Consider the following 22,462-nt stretch of genomic DNA (forward strand, 5'->3'; position numbering starts at 1 on the left):
TCTGTAAAGCTGCTTTGAAACGATATGTATCGTGAAAAGCGCTATAGAAATAAATGTGAATTGAATTGAAAAATATTGTGCAGTAAACTAAAAATAAGTTGTATAGGCACAAATGCAAGTATATGCGCAGGCACATAGTCTTTCTTTATATCAACTACTTACATCATTTCGTGACATCAGCTACTTGTCATAATACAGCGTTTTTAGTCATTTTCGCTGATCCGTGTGAACGGATAACTTGTCATCTATAGAAAGAGAAACTTTTCAGATTTTAGTACATCGTTGTCGTGTAAATGTACCCTAAATAATTGTATAATACCAGAGACTATGGAATAACACAAGATGCATCACTCGTATTTTTATAAATTGGAGAAAGTGCAATGCGCAATATGGCAGAATAAGTCCCGCCTTCTAAATAAGAGCCAATCGCCGATTGGTAAGTCATCGCGTCACTGCAGCAGCAGCTGCTGCAGCTCCGGTTCATAGAAACAGTCAGACGCGCGCCTCTGAAATGAGACGCGCATTTAGGACCGTGCATGCGCATTAGCTTAATCCAGCCTGAAAAATACAGTTTTTTTGTCATGATTCGAGTGTTTAGAAACAAATTTTATGAGACAGTTGTTGTCAGATTTCATTGGTGATTTCAAATATGAAATTGAATTGAAAGCTTGACAAACAGCTTTTGAGAATTTGATGTTTCCCCATTCAAAGAGATAGAAGCCGCACTTGAATGCCTAATAGGCGTTTCTAAGATGGCCGCCGAGTGAAATGACTCGTCGCAGGGACTATAATACGCTGTGGAGTGACAGTGAATATGTAAATGGTAACAATAGTAAGAATGTAAATAGTTTTTGTTTAAAAAAAAAAACAAAACCTAAATATAAAGTCCGATAAACAGGCATTTACTCCTCACTCAAGATAAAACTGGTGTAGGTAAAATATCTCCAATTCCATTTCCTCCTATAAAATTTCAAATTTTCCTAAAAAAAAAAAAAAACAAACAAAAAAAAAACAAACCCACCATTTATTTAATCACAGAAAATACACGACATATCCTGTGCTTTGGTTACGTTTCGGACAGTACCTTTATCTCTGTTTCGTCTACACGGTTACACTTTTATTTTGAAGTGCAGCGATTGCGGAAGTTCAGTTAAGAGTCCGACTGCCTCTTAGGTAAGGAAGTAAGTTTTGGTTAGTAGCTGTATATTGTCAATAACAGAATAAGTGAAAGTCTCCAAAAGTGTATTTAAATGTACCGTTTCCTATGCACTAAACTGCATATATCAGTTAACTTTGTTCGCTGTTTTTAAACGTTTGTAAGGCTAATTCAACTGTTTTTCTAGTAGAGACAGTCCACAGGAAACAGGGAACCGCCTGTGACCGATTAACTCTGTCTTAAAACATACAGCCTGTCTATATGTTCACTGTTCAGAAAAGCATGCCTAGGTGGGCACCTCACTAAGAAGACACCCATGCTGAAAGTCCACTTGGGAGCAGTTTGAAAGGTTTTGTCATGGATCCAGAGGTGTCCCTCATGCTGCACTGTGATCCATTACAAGCTCTTGGAGAACATCAAACACGCATAGAAATTTCAGACAGGTGCAGTATCTTTCCATCACACACACACTTATTTGTATATGTATATATATACAGTGCAGTCCAAAAGTTTGGAACCACTAAGATTTTTAATGTTTTTAAAATAAGTTTTGTCTGCTCACCAAGGCTACATTTATTTAATTAAAAATACAGTAAAAAACAGTAATATTGTGAAATATAATTACAATTTAAAATAACTGTTTTCTATTTGAATATATTTGACAAAGTAATTTATTTCTGTGATCAAAGCTGAATTTTCAGCATCATTACTCCAGTCTTCGGTGTCACATGATCCTTCAGAAATCATTCTGATATGATGATCTGCTGCTCAAGAAACATTTAATGTGTACAATTGTACAAAATATGTGTACAATATTTTTTTTCAGGAATATTTGATGAATAGAAAGTTCAAAAGAACAGTGTTTATCTGAAATCTAATCTTTTGTAACATTACAAATGTCTTTACTGCCACTTTTGATTGATTTAATGCATCCTTGCTGAATAAAAGTATTAATTTCTTTAATTTATTTAAAAAAAAAATAAAAACTTTTGAACGTTAGTGTATAATGCTACAGAAGCTTTGTATTTCAGATAAATGCTGTTCTTTTGAACTTTCTATTCATCAAGGAATCCTGAAAAAAAAAAAAAGTACACAACTGTTTTCAACATTGAAAATAATCATAAATGTTTCTTGAGCAGCAGATCAGCATATTAGAATGATTTCTGAAGGATCATGTGACACTGAAGACTGGAGTAACGATGCTGAAAATTCAGCTTTGCATCACAGGAATAAATTACTTTGTCAAATATATTTAAATAGTACACAGTTATTTTAAATTGTAATAATATTTCACAATATTACTGTTTTTTTAATTAAATAAATGTAGCCTTGGTGAGCAGACGAAACTTATTTTAAAAACATTAAAAATCTTTTGGACTGTACTGTATATACATACATACACTAGATACTAAATACTTGTATGTAATGAATAATGAGAAGTTACAGACACTTTATACATTTTAACCAGAATTCTTGCTGCTGTAAAAATGATTTTATTTGCTACTCTCCCACACTAGATTCAATCGTCAGAGTTTTCCTGAGATCGAGCAGCACATCGAGGCCGTGTGGAGCGACAGAGTGACCAAAGAACCGTGGCTCTTCAACGGCGCTAAATTCAGACTGCATTCAGCGGAGATCTGCGTCACGGAAAACGGACCAATGGGAGAGCAGGCTGTCCAGAACCTAATGCACTTACAGTGTGGTGAAGGAGACCAATTAGAAAGTGGCAATAAATCCTCGGACAGATCAACAAAAGATGAGCAATCATGTGTGCTGAAATTACAGTTAGGCCTGACCTGTTATAAAGACTACCTCGGGACGAACTGGTCGCGAGAGGCGGGAAATCTCCAGAGTCATGGACGGAATGAATGTGCAGATCCACAGGCTTTCCTCGCGCAGCCGCTGGGGGTGGGCGCTGTCATGGCAACCGCAGATGGAGATGTCGTCCTGCTGAGGAGAAGTCAGAAAGTGGCAGAGGCTGCAGGACTGTTAGACATACCTGGAGGTCATCCTGAGCCAAAGGTGACGGACATCATCAGGGTTTCAGAAAAAAACCTGCAGCTTCCCCTTTTCCCCCAAATAATTTTGTCAGATAAAGTACATTTACTGTTTTATTCTTCCCTCATATTCAAAATATTGCTTGAAATGTACACTATTTTTCCTCATATTTTAATGGTTTAATCAAACTTGTAGGGTCATTAAAAACCGGACATCATTTTCAGCCACTACTATGTAGATTTCTATATAATTAAGTGTATTAATGATGTATTATTAAGAAATCTCTCCCTGTGGTGTAGATGGTGTGTCCAGAGGTCAGTGAGGAGGTCATATGTGTTGAGCTTCTGCAGGGTAAGGAGAGAGCCGTGGTTTCAGAGATCTTCTCCTCTGTGTGTGCAGAGATCCGTGATGAGGTGTGTATCTGCGCACTTCTTTAATCACGTATTGATCTAGTTGATCATTACTTGCAATTGGATATACTGTATGCAGTTGGTTTTTCTTTATTGTGGTTTAAAGGTGAAATATGTAAGATTTTTTTCAGTAAAATATCCAAAAACCACTAGGCCAGTGTTATATATTTAGTTCACTTGAGTACTTACAATATCCCAAATGTTTGCAACTATTTGTAAATGGTGAGAAAATTGCAATTTTAACCAAGGCTGCGGGACGTGTGAGGAGTCGCCTGTCAATGGCGTCATACCCGCGTTACCCTCGGTTTCCGCTTTTATTTTGTAGAAACCATGGAAACAACAAAGACGCTTTAATATATTATACATTTTAATAGACAAGGGAACAACTGTTTTGATATATTTATAAACTAATTATTGTTATATAGCTCAACACATTGAGTGTTATCGTTTAAATCTAATTTTCTTGATTTTATTTTGCGAGTCTCATGCTTTACCGTGCCTCAGAGGAAAAACACTATTTTGTGAAGTGGCTAACATAGCATAATCAGATGCAGCTTTATTTTTAGTAACAGTAATACAGAATTTTCTCCATCATACAATATGTTTTCAAATTAATTGCATGCCATTTATCAACACAATCATCCAGTATTTAATCTGATATTGTAAAATGGATCTATCTTACTGCAGTGTGTAACAGTGTCTCACAGCAGCCGCCGAGCGAACGCACAGAATAACGTTATAACATCATTTTCAACACTCTCAAATGTATCTAATATGATAAACAGAGCTGCGTTACCTCATACTCATGACCGGAAAAGCGGAAGCGGCGCCGGCGACTGTGTCATAATAAAAGTCCCGCTGCTCTTGAGGCGTGTGTTGATCAATCGCTCCAGCTCCTCGTTCAGCTCCACAACACTCGCTCCTGCTCTGCTTCATACTACAGTAACGTTAATAATCGCATCCATGAACATGAGTTCTGCCCGAGTCCAATCCCTATTCTTTTGCACCGTCCGTTGAGGTGAAAACCACACGTCCCAAGATTCCGCTCTTAAACTTGGCGTCATCAAGCTACGCCTTTGTTTTGAATAGCGACATCTAGCGGACACAAATCTTACATACTGCACCTTTAACTCTTGTTTACATCACAGAAAGCAATGTGTTGTTATTCAAGGGAAACAATCTGAAAGAGGTGTACCACAGGGCTCAATACTGGGTCCTGTTCTTTTTTCTGTTTTCATTAATGATCTTCCCTTCGCACTCTTCTCATCTTTATGCAGATGATACTGTCATTTATACTTCAATTATTTGCAACAGTATCTGGTATCATATTCTTCATATTTCTTTTTCTTACTCCTTTATTCAAGAAAGTTTTTAGGAAGAAAGCATTTGGAGATTGGAATAATTTACCTTTAAATGTACAATCTTTTATGTTTTTTGTTTTGTAACTTGTAATTGCTTTAAATGAAATGTCTGTTTATATTTATTAATGGGCAAACATTCATATTTATGTGTTGATTTTTGATTGTTGTTGTGTCTTATCTAACTTTTCTTTATTAGGACCCTCTTGAAAATGAGTCTATCCTTAAGAATAAATCTGTGGCCGTTGGTGCCACTATATTGGTCTCATCATCTTTCTTTGCTCTTGTTCCTGCTCATTACAGGTGAACGTCCCTGTCAGTTCTCTAAGCAAGCCGTTGTTCATGGGAATTGCGCTGAACCACACTAGTGCAGGCCGGCCCAGCGCAGAGTTTTACGTTCGGTAAACCTCATATTATGTCGTTCAGTCTGTACACTATGAGCTGTTATCATACAGAACTACACAGCTGTGTTTTTTACTCTGTGAAGGTGCACTTTGACGACGGAGGAAGTGAGAGATTTCTATAGACGTGGAGGTCCTGAGGCCCATGAGTCCACTGACATACTGTTTCTCAGTCGAGCGGTAAGCATTTATATCTACCACATCAAGAGACTTGCTTTAACTACATATTCACGTCTCTTAATATGCAAGATGTCTATAAAACAATTGTTAAAAACACAGAATTACACATTCCTTATATAAAGATTTCATATTTCTCTGTTCTACAGAAAATGCTCCAGTTAAGCGAGCACTCCCCCCTGTGGTCAGAGATGTGTCCTTCGGCAAAAGGTGCAGTTCTGCTGTATCAGAGGGTGATGCCTGATTACTGAATTTAATCAGATGCAAAACCGCCTCTGAATAATGGCACATTGACAACAATTTGAGTTGTCTTTCATACAGTAGTGTATTATATAAGATACTTGTTTGAAAAATTGCAAAAACATTCCATATAAATACATATATTTTGTATACTGGTGGATGATAAAGGTGTAGTAACAATATTTATACATGGAAGTTCTTGTACTGAATACATATAAAGGTTTCTGTCCCTGCTTTGAGAGTTCAGGAACTAAAAAGGTCATTTGTACAATGAATCTTGTAAATATATAAAAAATATATTTTGCAGAGATACCCTTTGAAATATGTTCTTTGTAAACAGGCTGAATGTGAAAAAGCAACTTTTCATATTAAATTAAAAGTTTGAAAACGAATGATTAAGACTTTTTAATTTGGTGCAAATTTGCTTTGACAGTTTGGGATTTACAGAGAAAGTCTTTTCAAAGAAGCTCAAGGGAACAAGTTATTATAATACGAAAGAATTTACATGTGTTATGATCAAAACTTGTACATCAATTAAAAAAAGTTAAACATAGGTCCATAGAGGAGAAAAATGTCATAATTTGAAACTTGGGAGCACAGACTTAAGTTTGTTCTCATTTTAACCCCTTAACTGTCACCGTCCTACAGGTGGGACGTTTGCCATTACATATTTAAAACAGTAATATTCTACACTAAACCTAAACTAATCTTGACAAACTATATATCATTTGAAAGCTTAGAATCTCTAGTTTACACACTCTGATTTTCAAAATAAATTTCAGAGGAGCAGTAATTTATCAATTTGCAACAAGCATATTTTCATACTCATAAGGCATGTTCAGACCTTTATTTTGAAATGGTGATGAACATGAAAAATCATTAAAGATTGGTTGAAACAATTTTGTTTTCATGCCAAGAGTTCAAAAGATCAATTTTGAGAAAAAAAGGTCTGAAAATGTTTTTAATAGAAAAAAAAAAAAAAAATACACTTATGATTGTGGCAGCGATCTATAACCCACAATCATGTTATTTTTGTTTATTAGAGGCTGAATTCATATCAAATTCTGCCAATCTTCCCATACTACTTCTATATAGGATGTCTACTTCATAAATTGTATGAAAATAATGGAAATATGTGGTTCAGATCACTCAAACCATATATGGAAATGGAGGCGCCCTTATATGGTCAGTAATGGAGCTTGGGTGTCATCTAGTGAAAAAGTGTGGTACTGCGCCCAAACAAAATCTTACTGAAAGCTCATTTTTTGAGATATCAACCTGAAATTTGGAACACAACTTGTCCAGATTTTTGGCTTTGATTTCCTTGCAGCTTTAGAGTAAAATTTGTTTTGTAAAATATATATTTTATATAAAATATTTTTACATTTTCATAAACTTTTCAGTTTCACTTACATAAGTTATATCACATCTACAATAATCTGCCAAATTTCATCTTTAAAACAAGACCAGCCTTATGTCTATACTCCAAAGTATTCTTGAATTACAACCATTTAAGTTTGGATAGTGCATTTTCATGTCTAAAAAAAAAAGTGGGGGTGAAAGTTAAAGAAGACCCTTGACAGATTATTATATGTTGAAGTAAAAAAAAAAAAAGTGAAATAAGAAAAAAAGTTAGGTTTAAGTTTATCAGCATTATGTATGAATATGTTTTTATATGAAATATGTTTAATAAAACATGAACTCTAAAACTGATGGAAAATCAAAGCCATATTCCAAATTTAAAGTTGATATCTCAAAAAATGAGCTTTCAGTAAGATTTTGTTTGGGCGCAATACCAAATTTTCCCCATTAGATGCCAGCAAAACTCCACTGGTACACAGTGGTTGGATTTGCTTTAATCCTGAGGAAAATGGCACGATTTGGTTAAAAAAAAAAAAATTTTATTTGAAGCCTTGCTAACAAAATGAAAGCCTATTAACAAAGACTGCATCATTTTATAGTTAAATAACCCTGGGATTAAAAATTGCAGTTTCAATGGGGACATTTTTGCCCTTCAAAGTCCTGAGTGGAACTATTTTGTATTATTAATGAAAATGAGTGTGAATTAAAATACACACTAGTGCCAAAATATATGCAGTTGGCATTAACATAGACAAAAAGATAAAAAAACAAACAAACAAAAAAACTGAAAAAGACAAATGTCCATAAAGACGCACAACCTGGAAAATATTCTCTTTGTACTCGTCACACTATAAATAAATGTTAGATGTATGAACCTGATGGGAACTTCGGGTTCATGTTTATTGATAGAGCAGTTTTCACAATAAATACTTTCCCAAAAACAGTTTTACAGAGAATATTCCCTTACAAGCCACAATGAGAAAATGTGACAATGGCAAGAGAAGCTCTGTAGATTTACACGCATTTACAAAATGTTCTTGAATGTATTTTCAGTGCAAATAAGATGGATGTTAAGAAATACTTCTTTTTTTACAGTACACTGATGCTGTTAATATCTATGAAATAAAATTGAATCTTATGATTTCTCAGTCTTTAGAAAATAGAATAAAACCATATAAAATTTGGAACAGCCCTAAAAAGTCTCACAGGATTCTCAAGACACGAGGGTGAGTAAATGAAGACAGAATTTAAACTACCCTTTAAAAACAAACTGCATTCTGGTACTCAAGCTTGATCCTCATTATAAGCAATGACCTTTCTAAATGAAATTACAGTCAGACAGAACCAATTACTGTTATAAAGGTGAAGCACTGCTAATCAAAAAACATGCTGATTTGGGATGTATTTCCTGCTACACAAAAGTTCTGGGTTTATCAGAAGCTTTCCGACTAACTTGAACAGCCATAATAAATGCTCCCGTAACAACTCTGGTTTTGCTCGGGAAAGCTCCACTGCAAGAAAAACAAAATTTATTAAGTATATGCATATTGTGAATGTTATTTTTCAATAAGCCATACTTTGTTTTCTTACCTGCCCAGTGTACGGTCTGTAATACTTCCTGTATCTCTGTGGGTCACTGCTGCATCCGAAGGCAGATGGACGGCGACTCTAAGAGCATGATCCACATCAGTCGTCATATAAATGATTTAGTTTTGAATACCTAATAATAGTGCAACATCACACTGACAAACTTACATGTGTTTTCTGAAATGCACAGTGTGAGTGTTGATTGTGACAGCTGAATGGACCTCCCCTCCAGCCTGGGGAAATGAAAACACATGTGTTTTGAGATGAATTGAGAATTAATCATTTAAAATAGAGATCACATTGTCCCATAATTCTGAACTAAACAAAATAACTCACTAGAGGTGCTGACAAAATGTTAATAGCTAGCTACAGTCTATTTAAAAATTTTAATTCATTTAAAAAAAGAAAAAAAAAGAAAAGTTGAGTGAAAGATTCAATGACTCACTCATATATACTTCACTTGTTTCATTACTGGATGAATCAGTGTTTTTGAACAAATCTCTTGAATGAATGATTCAATGACAAGTACAGGTTTTTAAACAGTCACTTGTCGCCACCTACTGGTGTAACGATGTAATTTCCACAATCTTTATTTGAAGCGTAAAGTTACTTTCAAAAGGTGATTTACTCTATTTTGAGCTACCAGTGCTTATATCTGAGCTATAAACTTATCCCAGTACTTCTGTGATAATCTGAATTATTCTGATCAGGGTTTCTGCAGGGTCTATGAAAGTATATTTAAGACTTTTTAAAGACCAAAAGGAAATTTAAGGAATAAATTGAAGGGAAAACAATACATCGATATGTTCTCTAAATATAAATGTCTAGGGAGAAACACAATGAGTTGTTTTAGCAACACTTCAGAGTTTGAAAATATGACTTCCAACAGATTTCCATTACATTTAATTCATTTTACAAAAAAGTAGCACGGAATATGGAAATAACTTTCACTGATTTCACTGCAAAAAAGTGACGTTCTTCCTCAGGATTTTGTTTTCCTGGTACAAATACCTAAACATTCTTAAATTAAGATACATTTGCTTGAGATGTAAAATGACAAAATATGAAGTCTGAGAAATTTACCAACCTGAAGTGAGTTCATGATTAAAACAAGAACAAATATGGGCTCAGAAAAATCAGCTTAATTCAAAAGGAAAGTTTTTCTATATGCAACCCTAGACCACAAAACCAGTCATAAGTTGCACGGGTATATTTGTAGCAATATCCAACAGTACACTATATGGGTCAAAATGATCGATTTTTCTTTTATGCCAAAAATCATTAGGATATTAAAGGTGCCCTAGAATTAAAAATTGAATTTACCTCGGCATAGTCGAATAACGAGTTCAGTACATGGAAATGACATACAGTGAGTCTCAAACTCCATTATTTCCTCCTTCTTATATAAATCTCATTTGTTTAAAAGACCTCCAAAAAACAGGCGAATCTCAACATAACATTCAGGGTGTACGCCCCAATATTTGCATATGCCAGCTCATGTTCAAGGCATTACACAAGGGCAGCCAGTATTAACGTCTGGATCTGTGCACAGCTGAATCATCAGACTAGGTAAGCAAGCAAGAACAATAGTGAAAAATGGCAGATGGAGCAATAATAACTGACATGATCCATGATAACATGATATTTTTAGTGATATTTGTAAATTGTCTTTCTAAATGTTTTGTTAGCATGTTGCTAATGTACTGTTAAATGTGGTTAAAGTTACCATTGTTTCTTACTGTATTCACGGAGACAAGAGCCGTCGCTATTTTCATTTTTAAACACTTGCAGTCTGTATAATTCATAAACACAACTTCTTTCTTTATAAATCTCTCCAACAGTGTGTAATGTTAGCTTTAGCCACGAGCACAGCCTCAAACTCATTCAGAATCAAATGTAAACATCCAAATAAATACTATACTCACATGATCCGACACATGTATGCAGCATACATGACGAACATCTTGTAAAATCCATTTGAGTGTTATATAAGCTGTGTAAACTTTGTAAATGCACTGTATTATAATCACGAGTTCGATGGGCAGGGAGCGTGAGATTTAAAGGGCCAGCAGCCCCTGAATTGGTGCATAGTTAATGATGCCCCAAAATAGGCAGTTAAAAAAATTAATAAAAAAAAAAAAAAAATCTATGGGGTATTTTGAGCTGAAACATCAAAGACACATTCAGGGACACCGTAGACTTATATTACATCTTGTGAAAAAACGTTCGATGGCACCTTTAAGGAAAGATCATGTTCCATGAAGATATTTTGTAAATTTTCTACCGTAAATATATCAAAAATGTATTTTTGTAAGTAATATGTGCTGCTAAGGACTCCAGTTTGCGTGTCCCTAAAACCCAGTTGATCACAAAATATTCCTCATGGAAGAACGATTTTAAATATGCCCATTAGGGGGCATCAAGGGCTAAAAAAAAAAAAAAAAAAGAAAACACCTTGGTTCTAAATGCAGTAACTTTTGATTACTTTATGCTATCACCACAAAATTTGATCCAGATGTAGCTCACATATAGGAGAACTTTCCTCCTATCTTATTCTTATTGCCTTCCTGAACTTTTGCATGTCAAATAAGATAGATATGGAAAATTATAATAAAAATTATATATATTTGTTTGATTTTATCAGCAAGAAAACGATGATACCAACCTTTTGACTCTCCTTGCTACAGTTTTGTAGTTATGAGTCTTTACTTTTGTGTTTGTTACACAGAAAAAAAAAAAAACAACTCTAAAAATGCCTTGAGGTCTTTAAAGGCGATTTTCTCAATATTTAGATTTTTTTGCACCCTCAGATTCCAGATTTTCAAATATTGTATCTTGACCAAATATTGTCCTATCCTAACAAACCATACATAAATGGAAAGCTTAGGTTATTATTAAGAGGTTTTGTGGTCCAGGGTGACACACACAAACATATATATATATATATATATAATATATATATATATATATATATATAATATATGTATGCAACATTTAATGCCATGACTTTATGAATTTAAGACTTTCTGCTCTAATTTAAGATCTTTTTAAGGCTTTAATTTGTGTAAGAGTGAATTAAGACATTTTAAGACGTGCAGAAACCCTGTGTAATACAAAAATAATGATACTGTGTGGCTGAAAACACGGTTTGTGAAGCTGTTTCGTATCTATACATGACAACCGCTCTCTCGAACACAGATTTGAATGTTTCCGGCATGATTGTATTTGTCAGAGGTTTAACAGACACAGCCGAATAGTTGTCATTTATGAATAAGATAGCATGAGAGTCAAAATCATGCTTCAGGATACACAGTGAAATCATCTCTCAGCATCTCTTCTTACCACAATGATGAATGAGGCGTTTTTGACTTCCTTGTCTGTGTTTCCTGCGTTTGGGAGGTGCGGGTAGGACGCGGCGTGCTTCCTCTTTATACAGCGTTAAGAGCTTCAGGGCCTCTTCAGAGCCGAGCTCCACAAACTTCACCTCGTCCAGATGCTCTCCCTGCTCTGGCAGTGTGAAGCTCACTGGAAACAGGAAGAGAGATGAAAAAATGTTTCACAGAAATGTGTCCTGATTGAGTAACTCGAGTTAAAGTCTGACCTTTGGCTTTAAGAAGAGTCATCTCCTGAAGTGCCATGCCCTCCTCCTGCTGCCGCTGTATGAGACGTCTCCTCCACATCTCATCAGGTGGAAAAACCACCACCGCTTTTCGCTGGTAACCACGGAAACAGAGCATCTTGTGTCTCTGGGCAGATGGATAAATGTTGGCCTTGGAGACGAAAGTGACAACGTGAGAACACACGAATGAAAGGACAGCGCATGAAGCTGTAGCTCACACATATTCCTGATTACCTGATCAAGGATGTAGTTCCTCCGCTTGGTTGCAGCCATCTTGATCAGGTGACTGACGCACTGAGTGGCCTGTTGCAGCATCAGATCTCTGTGATTGGCTCCAGGAGGTTCCTGTAGGAAAACATCAATAAAGAAAATGGTGTGAGCAGGTCTTATTTCTGACATGCGCCACTTCACACAATAATCGTGATAGATTTTCTCACCCTCATGCAGTTCAAAATGGAGTTTGTACTCAGAAGATTGTAACGTTTCCTTGGGTTCTGGAGCATATGAGCCTGAGCCCAGTGGGTCTTCCCAGAACCCGGCATACCAACCATCATCAGCACCTGACAGATGGAGAACGAGGGTGAATGTGACAGAAAATATCTTACAATATTAAAGGGTTAGTTCACCCAAAAATGAAAATAATGACATTAATTACTCACCCTCATGTCGTTCCACACCCGTAAGACCTTCGTTAATCTTCAGAACACAAATTAAGATATTTTTGATGAAATCTGATGGCTCAGTGAGGCCTGAGCAATGACATTTCCTCTCTCAAGATCCATTAATGTACTAAAAACACATTTAAATCAGTTCATGTGAGTTCAGTGGTTCAATTTTAATATTATAAAGTGACGAGAATATGTTTGGTGCACCAAACTAAACAAAATAATGACACATAGTGATGGCCGATTTCAAAACACTGTTTCAGGAAGATTCAGAGCGTTATGAATCTTTTGTGTCGATTTATGATTCGGATCGCGTGTCAAACTGCTGAAATCACGTGACTTTGGCACTCCGAATCGCTGATTCGACACACTGATTCATAACGCTCTGAAGCTTCCTGAAGCAGTGTTTTGAAATCGGCCATCACTATTTAAGTCATTATTTTGTTTTTTTGGCGCTTTATAATATTAATATTGAGCCACTGTACTCACATGAACTGATTTTTAGCACATTAATGGATCTTGAAAGAGGAAATGTCATTGCTCAGGCCTCACTGAGCCATCGGATTTCATCAAAAATATCTTAATTTGTGTTCTGAAGATGAATGAAGATCTTACAGGTGTAGAACAGCATGAGGGTGAGTAATAAACGACATTATTTTCATTTTTGGGTGAACTAACCCTTTAATATTCATTCAGATGTTTGTGTTTAGTTTATTTAACACACGTTCCTACCTCACATTCACTTTTAGATGCTGTCGGCAAAGACGCGCGAGACCTTTGACCAGGAGGAAGTACGGCTAGTGTGCAGAAACCAGCAGGGAAAGGATGCCAGGGAGTATCTGGATCAAGATTCACCGAAACTGAACAGTTTTTGCAAAGTACGTGGGGATAGAGAGCTTGACCTCTAAGAGCAGAAGAGGTCAGGCGAAACGCCACTCCAAGAGAACGCCCGTTTTTGTGAAATGAAAGTGTGGCTTCTCCTGTCTCACTGATGAACTGGATCAGGAATAGATACAGATAATGAGCCTGAACTGAATTAACACAAGAGCAATGTGATGTTGATCTGAAGCTGTGTCCTAAGTAGGGCTGAGCATTTCAATCGATCTCAATTCGATTCAATTAAATTTTCACTGGCCCCACCACGAAAAAAAGTAACAGTAGTTTTCAGGTACAGAAACTGAATAAAGGATGCAGCCTCTGAATTGGGACACAGCTTTACTATAACCTACTTTAATTATTTTTTAATCTTACTGCATAGCAGCCAATGACATCTCCTTCTGTGAAGGGCTCACCAAACGCCTCTTCCTTTCCTCCAGTTACTATCCTCCCCCGTCCATCAAAACCATACGACAGCTCCACCTCTCCTGAGAGAACAAGAAAAATCTGATTTAAAAACTGTTAATATTTCATTTATTTTTTCTAAAATTTCCCCAACCATCGAAACCTTTTAGGACTGTAATACAACTTAAGTTGGCGGTTTTCGTATAAAAACCACCAAAAACATTTGTAAACTAAATCGTATCGTGAATTTAAGCGGTTTATACATAGCAAATAGGCTTAACTATTTATATACACTATTTATATGTCTAATCTATTTTATGGCGAAGCCTAATTGTTCAACTAGCCTAGGACATGCTAACAGCGCGTGCTAAAATGTTAACAATGAAACATGCTAGCAATGTGGTAAATAATGCTAACAACATACTAGCAATACACTAAATCTCGCTAACAATGTTAAATGTTAAATCATGCTAACAACATGCTAATCATGTTAGCAAAATGCTAGAAATGGGTTAAAATCATGCTAGCAAAACATTAGCAATGTGTTAAATGATGTTAGCAACATGCAAATCATGTTAACAATATGCTAAATCAAGCTAGCAACATGTTAAATAATGCTAGCAAGCAATGTTAAATCATGATAACTCACTAGTAATGTCCTAAGTCATGTTTGTAACATAAATCATGCTAACAACACATTAGCAATGTGTTAAATGATGTTAATAAAATGCTTATCATGCTATCAATATGCTAAATCAAGCTAGCAACATGTTAAATCATGCTAGCAATATGTTAAATCATGATAACTCACTAGTAATGTCCTAAGTCATGTTTGCAACATGATAAATCATTCTAACATGTTAAAACATGATAACCACATGGTAAATCATGTTAACAATATGTTAAACCAAGCTAGCAAAATGCTAAATCAAGTTAGCAACATGTAAAATAATGCTAGCAACACAAATGACAAAAATCACATTAGAAATGTGTTAAATCATATCAAACACCACATCCAATTATATTAACAATGTGCTAAATCAAGCTAGCAACATGCTAACAACACACTAACAATGTGTGCCAAATCATGCTAACAATGTGTTAAATCATGCAAACAACATGCTAATCATGTTAGCAACATGTTAGAAATGTGCTAAAATCATGCTAGCAACATGGTAAATCATGTTATCAACACAGTTGCAATGTGTTAAATCATGCTAGCAAAATTGCTAATCATGCTAACATGTTAAATTATGATAACCACATGGTAAATCATGCTAGCAATAGGCCAAATTAAGTTAGCAACATGTGCTAAATCATGCTTGCAACATGCTAAATCATGTTAACATGTTAAATCATGCTAGCAATGATGCTAAATCATGCTAGTAACATGCCAAATCATGTTAGCAAAATATGTTAAATCATGTTAACAACTTTTGAAAACATGCTAACAAGCTAAAAACTATATCTATCTATCTTAATTATAAATAAAATAAAAACTTTATTGCCTTCAAAACATTCAAACTTTAAAACTACATTAAACTTTAAACATTTTCAAACAGAAAACCTTCAAACTTCAAGCTTTTTCAAAATTACTGGCCTGTCTTTTTCAAGCCAACTTCACAATTTGTCACCAAACTTTACTCATCTAGTTTCATGATGTAATTTTTACCTAACTGAAGGCTCGTGCTGTCCACAGACCAGCCCACTCTGAGCATGTGTAGATCAGGGTCGTAGCTCGTGTCTGATGCAGGTGCTGACAGTCGCTTCACAAACTGGAGACCACAAAAAAAAAAAAAAAAAAAAAAAAAAAAAAAAAATTATATATATATATATATATATATATCAGGGTTTATGCAGGTTTCAGTAAGTCAAATTTAAGACCTTTTTAAGACATTTTAAGACCATAAAGATTGAAATTTAAGACCTACACGACGCATTACCAAAAAATATTCAAATCAAAGAAATTCTGAAAAAAAAATCACTTTATTTCAATGAATTCAGTCATTGAAAAAGCATTAATTTAATTTACAGATAAAGCAATCACATTAGTAACCTTCCACACAAATCAATGTGCCAAATGCCCAAAACCTTAGGCCCAAAATGAAAATAGGCTAAAACAAACTTGCCCTCAAATAGAATAGATTTCATCTCATATTTATTTACATTACAAAACAGCATATTAATAGCCTAATAAAGATTGAACAGGCTACTCCAACCCATGTAACAACCAATGTAGCACACACACACACACACACACACACACACACCAGATAATCCATTTTAGATAGATAGATACTTACCTCGGGATAATTAGAGTATCTATCTAACATGGATTATCTGATATATGTATGTGTGTATGTGTGTGTGTGTGTGTGTCCCGCACTGTCCCATAAACTGTGAGCCCAGGTACATCGACTAAACTATTTCATTGTTCCAGAACAATGGTCCTGGTGGTCTGATTTTAGCTTTCATTGAACTTTACGACATACGGCCCGGTAAGAGTACGAATCAATTCCCTCTTTATAAACTCCCCCAATCCGAATCTCGCCATAAGCGATCTTGTTGGGCCCGCAAGAGAACGGCTTCACGATTACTGAATCAGGGAACATCCCTTGAAAGAGATCGCTAATCTCACTGTTGCTATTAAATGAGTGGTGTTTGTTTAGTCACCGCGTGTGTACGTTAGTATACAAATCACCTCGGCTTTCGATGTGTCAGTCGCTCCAAAAGTACCCCGAAGGTTGTTCGACGGAGGTGTGATGATATTGCGCTGGAGACCGGAGGGACCAGGCATTGAGGAGTACGACGGCAGTGGTGAGGCTAATTGGCCGAGTCCGCTGAAGGGATTTTGCGGCTAGTTTGTGTTTCTCCGCTCTGGCTGGGACTCCAGCGCCTTTACACCGCTTCACACCCAGACTCTCTAACTGATTTTTTTTTTTCTTCAAAGTTTGCAGTGAGCCTCGTACCTGGAGCTGGGTACCGCTTGTAACCAACAGCAGAAATCGCTGTGATCTAGCCATGTCTCGTTGAATGTACACTCCCATTTTCCACACGTAGCCGAACTTTAACAAACTCTGAGGAGACGCAGACGTATTTCGCGGGCAGGTATTGCATTTATCACGGGATTTGTAGTTTTATCACCGCGTATACCAACACCAATATACCCCAGAAAGAACTACGACTCGCTACTTTTATGCTACTTTGTAATAACTTTCAGCAGGTAGCGTTTCTGGAAATGGGTAAAAAAATTTAAGACCTGACTAAATGAAATTTAAGACCTTGGATGAAAATCTGGCCGTTTTTAAGACTTTTTAAGGCCTTAAATTTAAAGTTCAGAATTTTAGACTTTTTAAGACTTTTTAAGACCCCGCGGAAACCCTGTATATATATATATATATATATATATATATATATATATATATATATATATATATATATATATATATATATATATATATTTTAATAATTCACCAATATGAAAATGACATTTAACTAATTACTTTGGTTGCTAAAAGTAACATTTACAGGATTCACACATTCACACCTTGGCTTCGAATCCAACCTTCCCATGACAAAATCCATGGGTCATCCTGCACCCTGACCAAAGCAGAGGGAATTTCTCCCAGAGGAGCGGCTGACCGCTGCTTCCGTCAGAATCCACCTCAAAGTGAAGGTCACAGTTATCTGTAAACACAAACACACGGTTCTTCAGGACAGACGTTCATCTTGAATCAAATGACTTATTCAATATCTGAACATGGATTGAATCTTGATGAATTTACAGGAATCGAGTCGAACATCCTCAAAATCCATTTCAGCTTCTTCCTCAGGCTCCGGCAGCAGCTCTGGAGTCTTCGCTCTGAGGAAGAACAAGTCGGGAGAAAAAGTCAGTACGATTTTTTTGAAATAAGTCTCTTCTGCTCACCAAAGCTACATTTATTTCATCAAAAAATAAAATTGTGAAATATATACACAATTCTTTCTGGTTCTCGAATCTGATTGGCTGAGAGCCATGTGATATTCTAGTGATAACAGCACTCCTACCTTTTCACAGTTTGTATCTCTCCACTTGAAGCGACTGTCATGGCGGTTGATCAAATCCACCATGAACTGTAGTTTTAAGAGTTTTTAGGTGAGAATGTAGTTGTTTAGACCTGAAATATGTGACTCAAATTTAATCATAGAGCCTATTTTACTATTTGTTTAGACGTTTTCGGAGATGCAAGCTCCAGGCCGTCAGCGGCCGTTCAGTGCTTGAGTACCCGCTGAGAACAGCTTAATCTCAGCCAGTGCTTCGGGGATTTGCCGCTGGCTTTTATAGTGGTTAAACATGAGATATAATTCATGTTGGGTACTTATTAACTGTTGGTCTTATTAATCTATTACTTGCTCCAGAGCAAATCGAATTGGGCTATGTTAAAAATTCATAATTTAAAATTAAGGCTATATTTAACTTACATCCTGTAGAGCACTGCTTTTGTACGTTTGAATTGTACAATTGCGTTTATTTCCTATTGTCATTTATAATGGCTATTGTTGTTAATTTAAATGTTGTTTAATAAATATTACTTTATCTAAATAATATGTTGTATTCAGTATTGAGAAAGGGTCCATTAGTGCGTAATATGGATTGAGAGAAAGTTACATTAATACGCCATTAGATGGCGCAACACTTTAAGAGTGAATGAGTCAGTGAGTCGCAAGAGACTTTTAAATTGAAGGACTTTTGTAAAAAAGGACGTTGTTTTAGCGCCGTATGTAGGGCTGGATGATTTTTCCGATTAATTCGAATTTAATGTTTTGCCTCGATTTTATTATTTTTGAAATCGAGAAATTGCGGTTTGAATAAAATGTTAGCAAGCGTTACAATTAGACATGTTGACAATACAGCAATGATAATCGTTAGGAGAAGAAAATGATCCGATCACATGATGGCGAAATGCGTTATAAAAATGAGACACAGGCAGTGGAATGAGAAAAAAGGGTAAAATTATTAAACTTTAACTTGACCGCCGTGTTTTTAGAATGCCGTTTCATGGGTGAGACGCTGCAAAAGATACGAGACACGAGTGCAACACCCAAACATGTCCGCCAGACATAAAAACAATAGGACAAATAGCGCAATAAAATGCAAAAACCGGTAAAGGACTACTATTATATGTTTGATATTTCATGTTTACATGATGGTGACAGGCTGAAAGCTGCTGTTTTCTGTTTTTACAAAGTATTTGCTGTTACACCGCGTTCCAAATTATTATGCAAGTGACATATCAGTAAGATTTCAGTAGAATGAACATTCAGATTTTAGATTTTAGAAAATGTTTGTTTATTTATGTCTTTTTAGATAACTGGTATCAATCTCAGACAAAATAATTTGCCAGGTCTATGGAAACCCTACTTAGAGGTTGCTGAAAGCATGAAATGGTGCAATGTTGTGCAAAAGGCATGAAAACAACTAATATTGTGTGGCTAAACTAAAATCTGAATGTTTATTCTACTGAAATCTTACTGATATGTCACTTGCGTGGTGTAAGAATAGCCTTTTACCGGTGTTATTTATTGCAATTACTTTTTGGCTAAAAAATATTTAGGATTTTTCTTATTTTATATAATTTCTGAGTATATAGGATGTGTTTAAGATACATTTGTAATGCATTTTACAACATTTGCCTTCATATTTAACAAAAAAATAAAAAAAATAAACGAAATCGTGAATCGGTCTATCATTCTGGAAAAAAAAAAAAAAAAAAAAAAGATTTTATTTTTTTGACAAATTGCCCAGCCCTAGCTGTATGTTATGGAAAATTCCTTTAACTGTAAAAAGGGACAAATACAAAGATCGCTTTCCTCAGCGAACATTCAAACAGATTTTTATAATGATATAATATTATAGACATCGACCTGAAGAATGAATGTTATATCAGACACAGGTAATGCTCGCTCAGGCGAACTCTCTCTCAATAATACTGTACAAAATACAATGCGTTTCAGTGGAGGGACTCAACATTACTTCATTACTAGTTCTAAAGTGATGTTTCAGAATTAATAATGGTAGAAATGGTCAAACCTGAGATTTGAATCTGTGGCGGACGGAAGTAGTTCTTCACAAAAGAGGGTTTTAAAGACACTCTGTTGTTATTTCTTATTTATTTACACACTTGTGCCGTCAAACTGTTGTATAAATGCAATATCACACTCGTAGCCGTGCAATATGGCTGTATATCAGAACCTCTGTGATTACCTACAGCCGAGCTGATATAAAGCCATATAGCACGGCTACGAGTGCGATATTGCTCATACTTACTTAAGTACTTATACATTCACACATATATAATCATGTTTGTATGTGTATCATGTTCTTTGACGAGCATCACCAGCTCATGCCGTTGATCAATATCAATACCTGTTGTAATGAATGTCCTCTTTGAACTCATAATAATCTCTGCCTCTCTTCAGCTCCGTGTTTTCCTCTGGGCTGGAGTCCACTGTCTCAGCTCCATGAAGCACTGCAGGAGAGAGAGCCATGATCATCATCTTGACATATCACTTTATTACACCATCAGTGCAAAAACACTTCTCCAATAGTGCTCTAAGGGTGACTTACATTGATCCTGTGGCGCTTCTGGCTCTGAGATGGCCAAGACTGATGATGACTCTGCATCCTCTTCCCCTGTAGCAACGGTTGCCAGGGAGACAGGATGTACAGGCTGTGGATTCCTCTGCTGTTGTCTGGATGTGACGGCCTCTGGTGTGCATGAGCAGAGCTGAGGTGGATCAGTCTGTGTACTTTGATCAGAATAAGCATTCATGTTCTTGCTAGTAGAACTAGTGCATACTGCAGACTGCGTCCTAACACTCGGCTCATGCTCCTGAGAGTGAGGCTGTTCTGCGAGCGCTTCACACACATTTTCCCCTTCATCTCCACTTTTGATGGGCGCAACACCGGCTTCTATAGCAGAAATGAGCCGAACCACAAGCTCGGCCTTCAGGCCCTTCGAGTCCAGTCCTCGCTCCGATAACATGGCCCTCAACTGGGCCACTTTCAGCTTTTTGACTTCCGCTATCAACATTTTCAACAAGACCTGTCAACATTAAATATAAAAAGCGAATATATATATTGTTGTTTAATAAAGATTGGTCAGTTAGTCCGCACTCTCTAACTTTTTGGACATTTTCACACCCTACCTAGACTACCAAAACACACAACCCGCTGTAAAGCGATTTAAGAGAGTGAACTGGGCGCTGATTGGCTACCGTGAGAGAGCTGATCGTTGATTGGCTACAAGCAGTGACGCAGTTTGAATCTTTTTCGCGAATCGGTTCTTTAGAACAAGTTGTTTCAAAGAGCCAACTAAAAACGTTTCAATTTACCTCATATTGTGATAGACAATATATATATACATGTATTTTTGAGAAATTGGAAATTGAAAATTTTTATTTTTAAAATAATTAAAGTGTGTTGTCAAATTTGATATTATGGTTTTATATTTTGCACGTGACGCTTTTTTCAGACTCTGATGACGCGTTTTAACGGTTATCAATATCGTAATTCCTGCAAAGTTTTTTATATATATATTTTTTTTAATGTATGTACATTTATTACACTATACATTGTTATTACCTTAGCATAAAAATAAATAAATAAAATACTAATAAAATACTAAAATACTAATGCTATTTGTGCAAATAACACATAAAATATATTAAAAGGGTTAGTTTACCCAAAAATGAAAAGAATGTAATTTATTACTCACCCTCATGCCGTTCCTCACCCATAAGACCTTCATTCATCTTCAGAACGCAAATTAAGATATTTTTGATGAAATCCGATGACTCAGTGAGGTCTGCATAGCCAGCACTGATATTTCCTCTCTCAAGATCCATTAATGTACTAAAAACATATTTAAATCAGTTCATGTGAGTACAGTGGTTCAATATTAATATTATAAAGCGATGAGAATATTTTTGGTGCGCCAAAAAAACAAAACAAAATAACGACTTATTTAGTGATGGTCAATTTCAAAACACTGCTTCAGGAACCTTCAGAGCGTTATGAATCAGTGTGTCGAATCATCGGTTCGGAGTGCCAAAGTCACGTGATTTCAGCCATTTGGCGGTTTGACACGCGATCCGAATCATGATTCGACACAAAAGATTCATAATGCTCTTCCTGAAGCAGTGTTTTGAAATCGGCCATCACTAAAT

The 22,462-nt window shown here is 35.9% G+C and overlaps 2 protein-coding genes across 2 annotated transcripts; one reads left to right on the forward strand and one right to left on the reverse strand.

Moving 5' to 3' along the window:
- The first annotated feature begins 1,133 nt into the window (after window positions 1–1,133).
- Window positions 1,134–6,124, forward strand: nudt22 (nudix (nucleoside diphosphate linked moiety X)-type motif 22). The gene is made up of 7 exons (XM_067364409.1): window positions 1,134–1,173; window positions 1,433–1,599; window positions 2,674–3,178; window positions 3,454–3,567; window positions 5,226–5,323; window positions 5,410–5,503; window positions 5,650–6,124. The coding sequence occupies exons 2-7, from the start codon at window positions 1,514–1,516 to the stop codon at window positions 5,749–5,751; spliced, it is 999 nt and encodes a 332-aa protein (XP_067220510.1). The 5' UTR covers window positions 1,134–1,173; window positions 1,433–1,513; the 3' UTR covers window positions 5,752–6,124.
- Window positions 6,125–7,013: 889 nt separating this feature from the next.
- Window positions 7,014–21,462, reverse strand: si:ch211-107m4.1 (heterogeneous nuclear ribonucleoprotein U-like protein 2). Its single transcript, XM_067364514.1, has 14 exons — window positions 20,862–21,462; window positions 20,661–20,763; window positions 18,040–18,116; window positions 17,802–17,941; window positions 15,927–16,029; window positions 14,225–14,337; window positions 13,706–13,969; window positions 12,746–12,868; window positions 12,543–12,653; window positions 12,291–12,459; window positions 12,032–12,214; window positions 8,858–8,922; window positions 8,693–8,770; window positions 7,014–8,613 (listed from the first exon to the last, which is right to left on the reverse strand). The coding sequence occupies exons 1-14, from the start codon at window positions 21,325–21,327 to the stop codon at window positions 8,551–8,553; spliced, it is 2,058 nt and encodes a 685-aa protein (XP_067220615.1). The 5' UTR covers window positions 21,328–21,462; the 3' UTR covers window positions 7,014–8,550.
- Between the last annotated feature and the right edge of the window lie 1,000 nt (window positions 21,463–22,462).

The sequence above is a fragment of the Chanodichthys erythropterus genome, chromosome 1 (assembly GCF_024489055.1).
Source record: "Chanodichthys erythropterus isolate Z2021 chromosome 1, ASM2448905v1, whole genome shotgun sequence".
NCBI classification, from domain to species: domain Eukaryota; kingdom Metazoa; phylum Chordata; class Actinopteri; order Cypriniformes; family Xenocyprididae; genus Chanodichthys; species Chanodichthys erythropterus.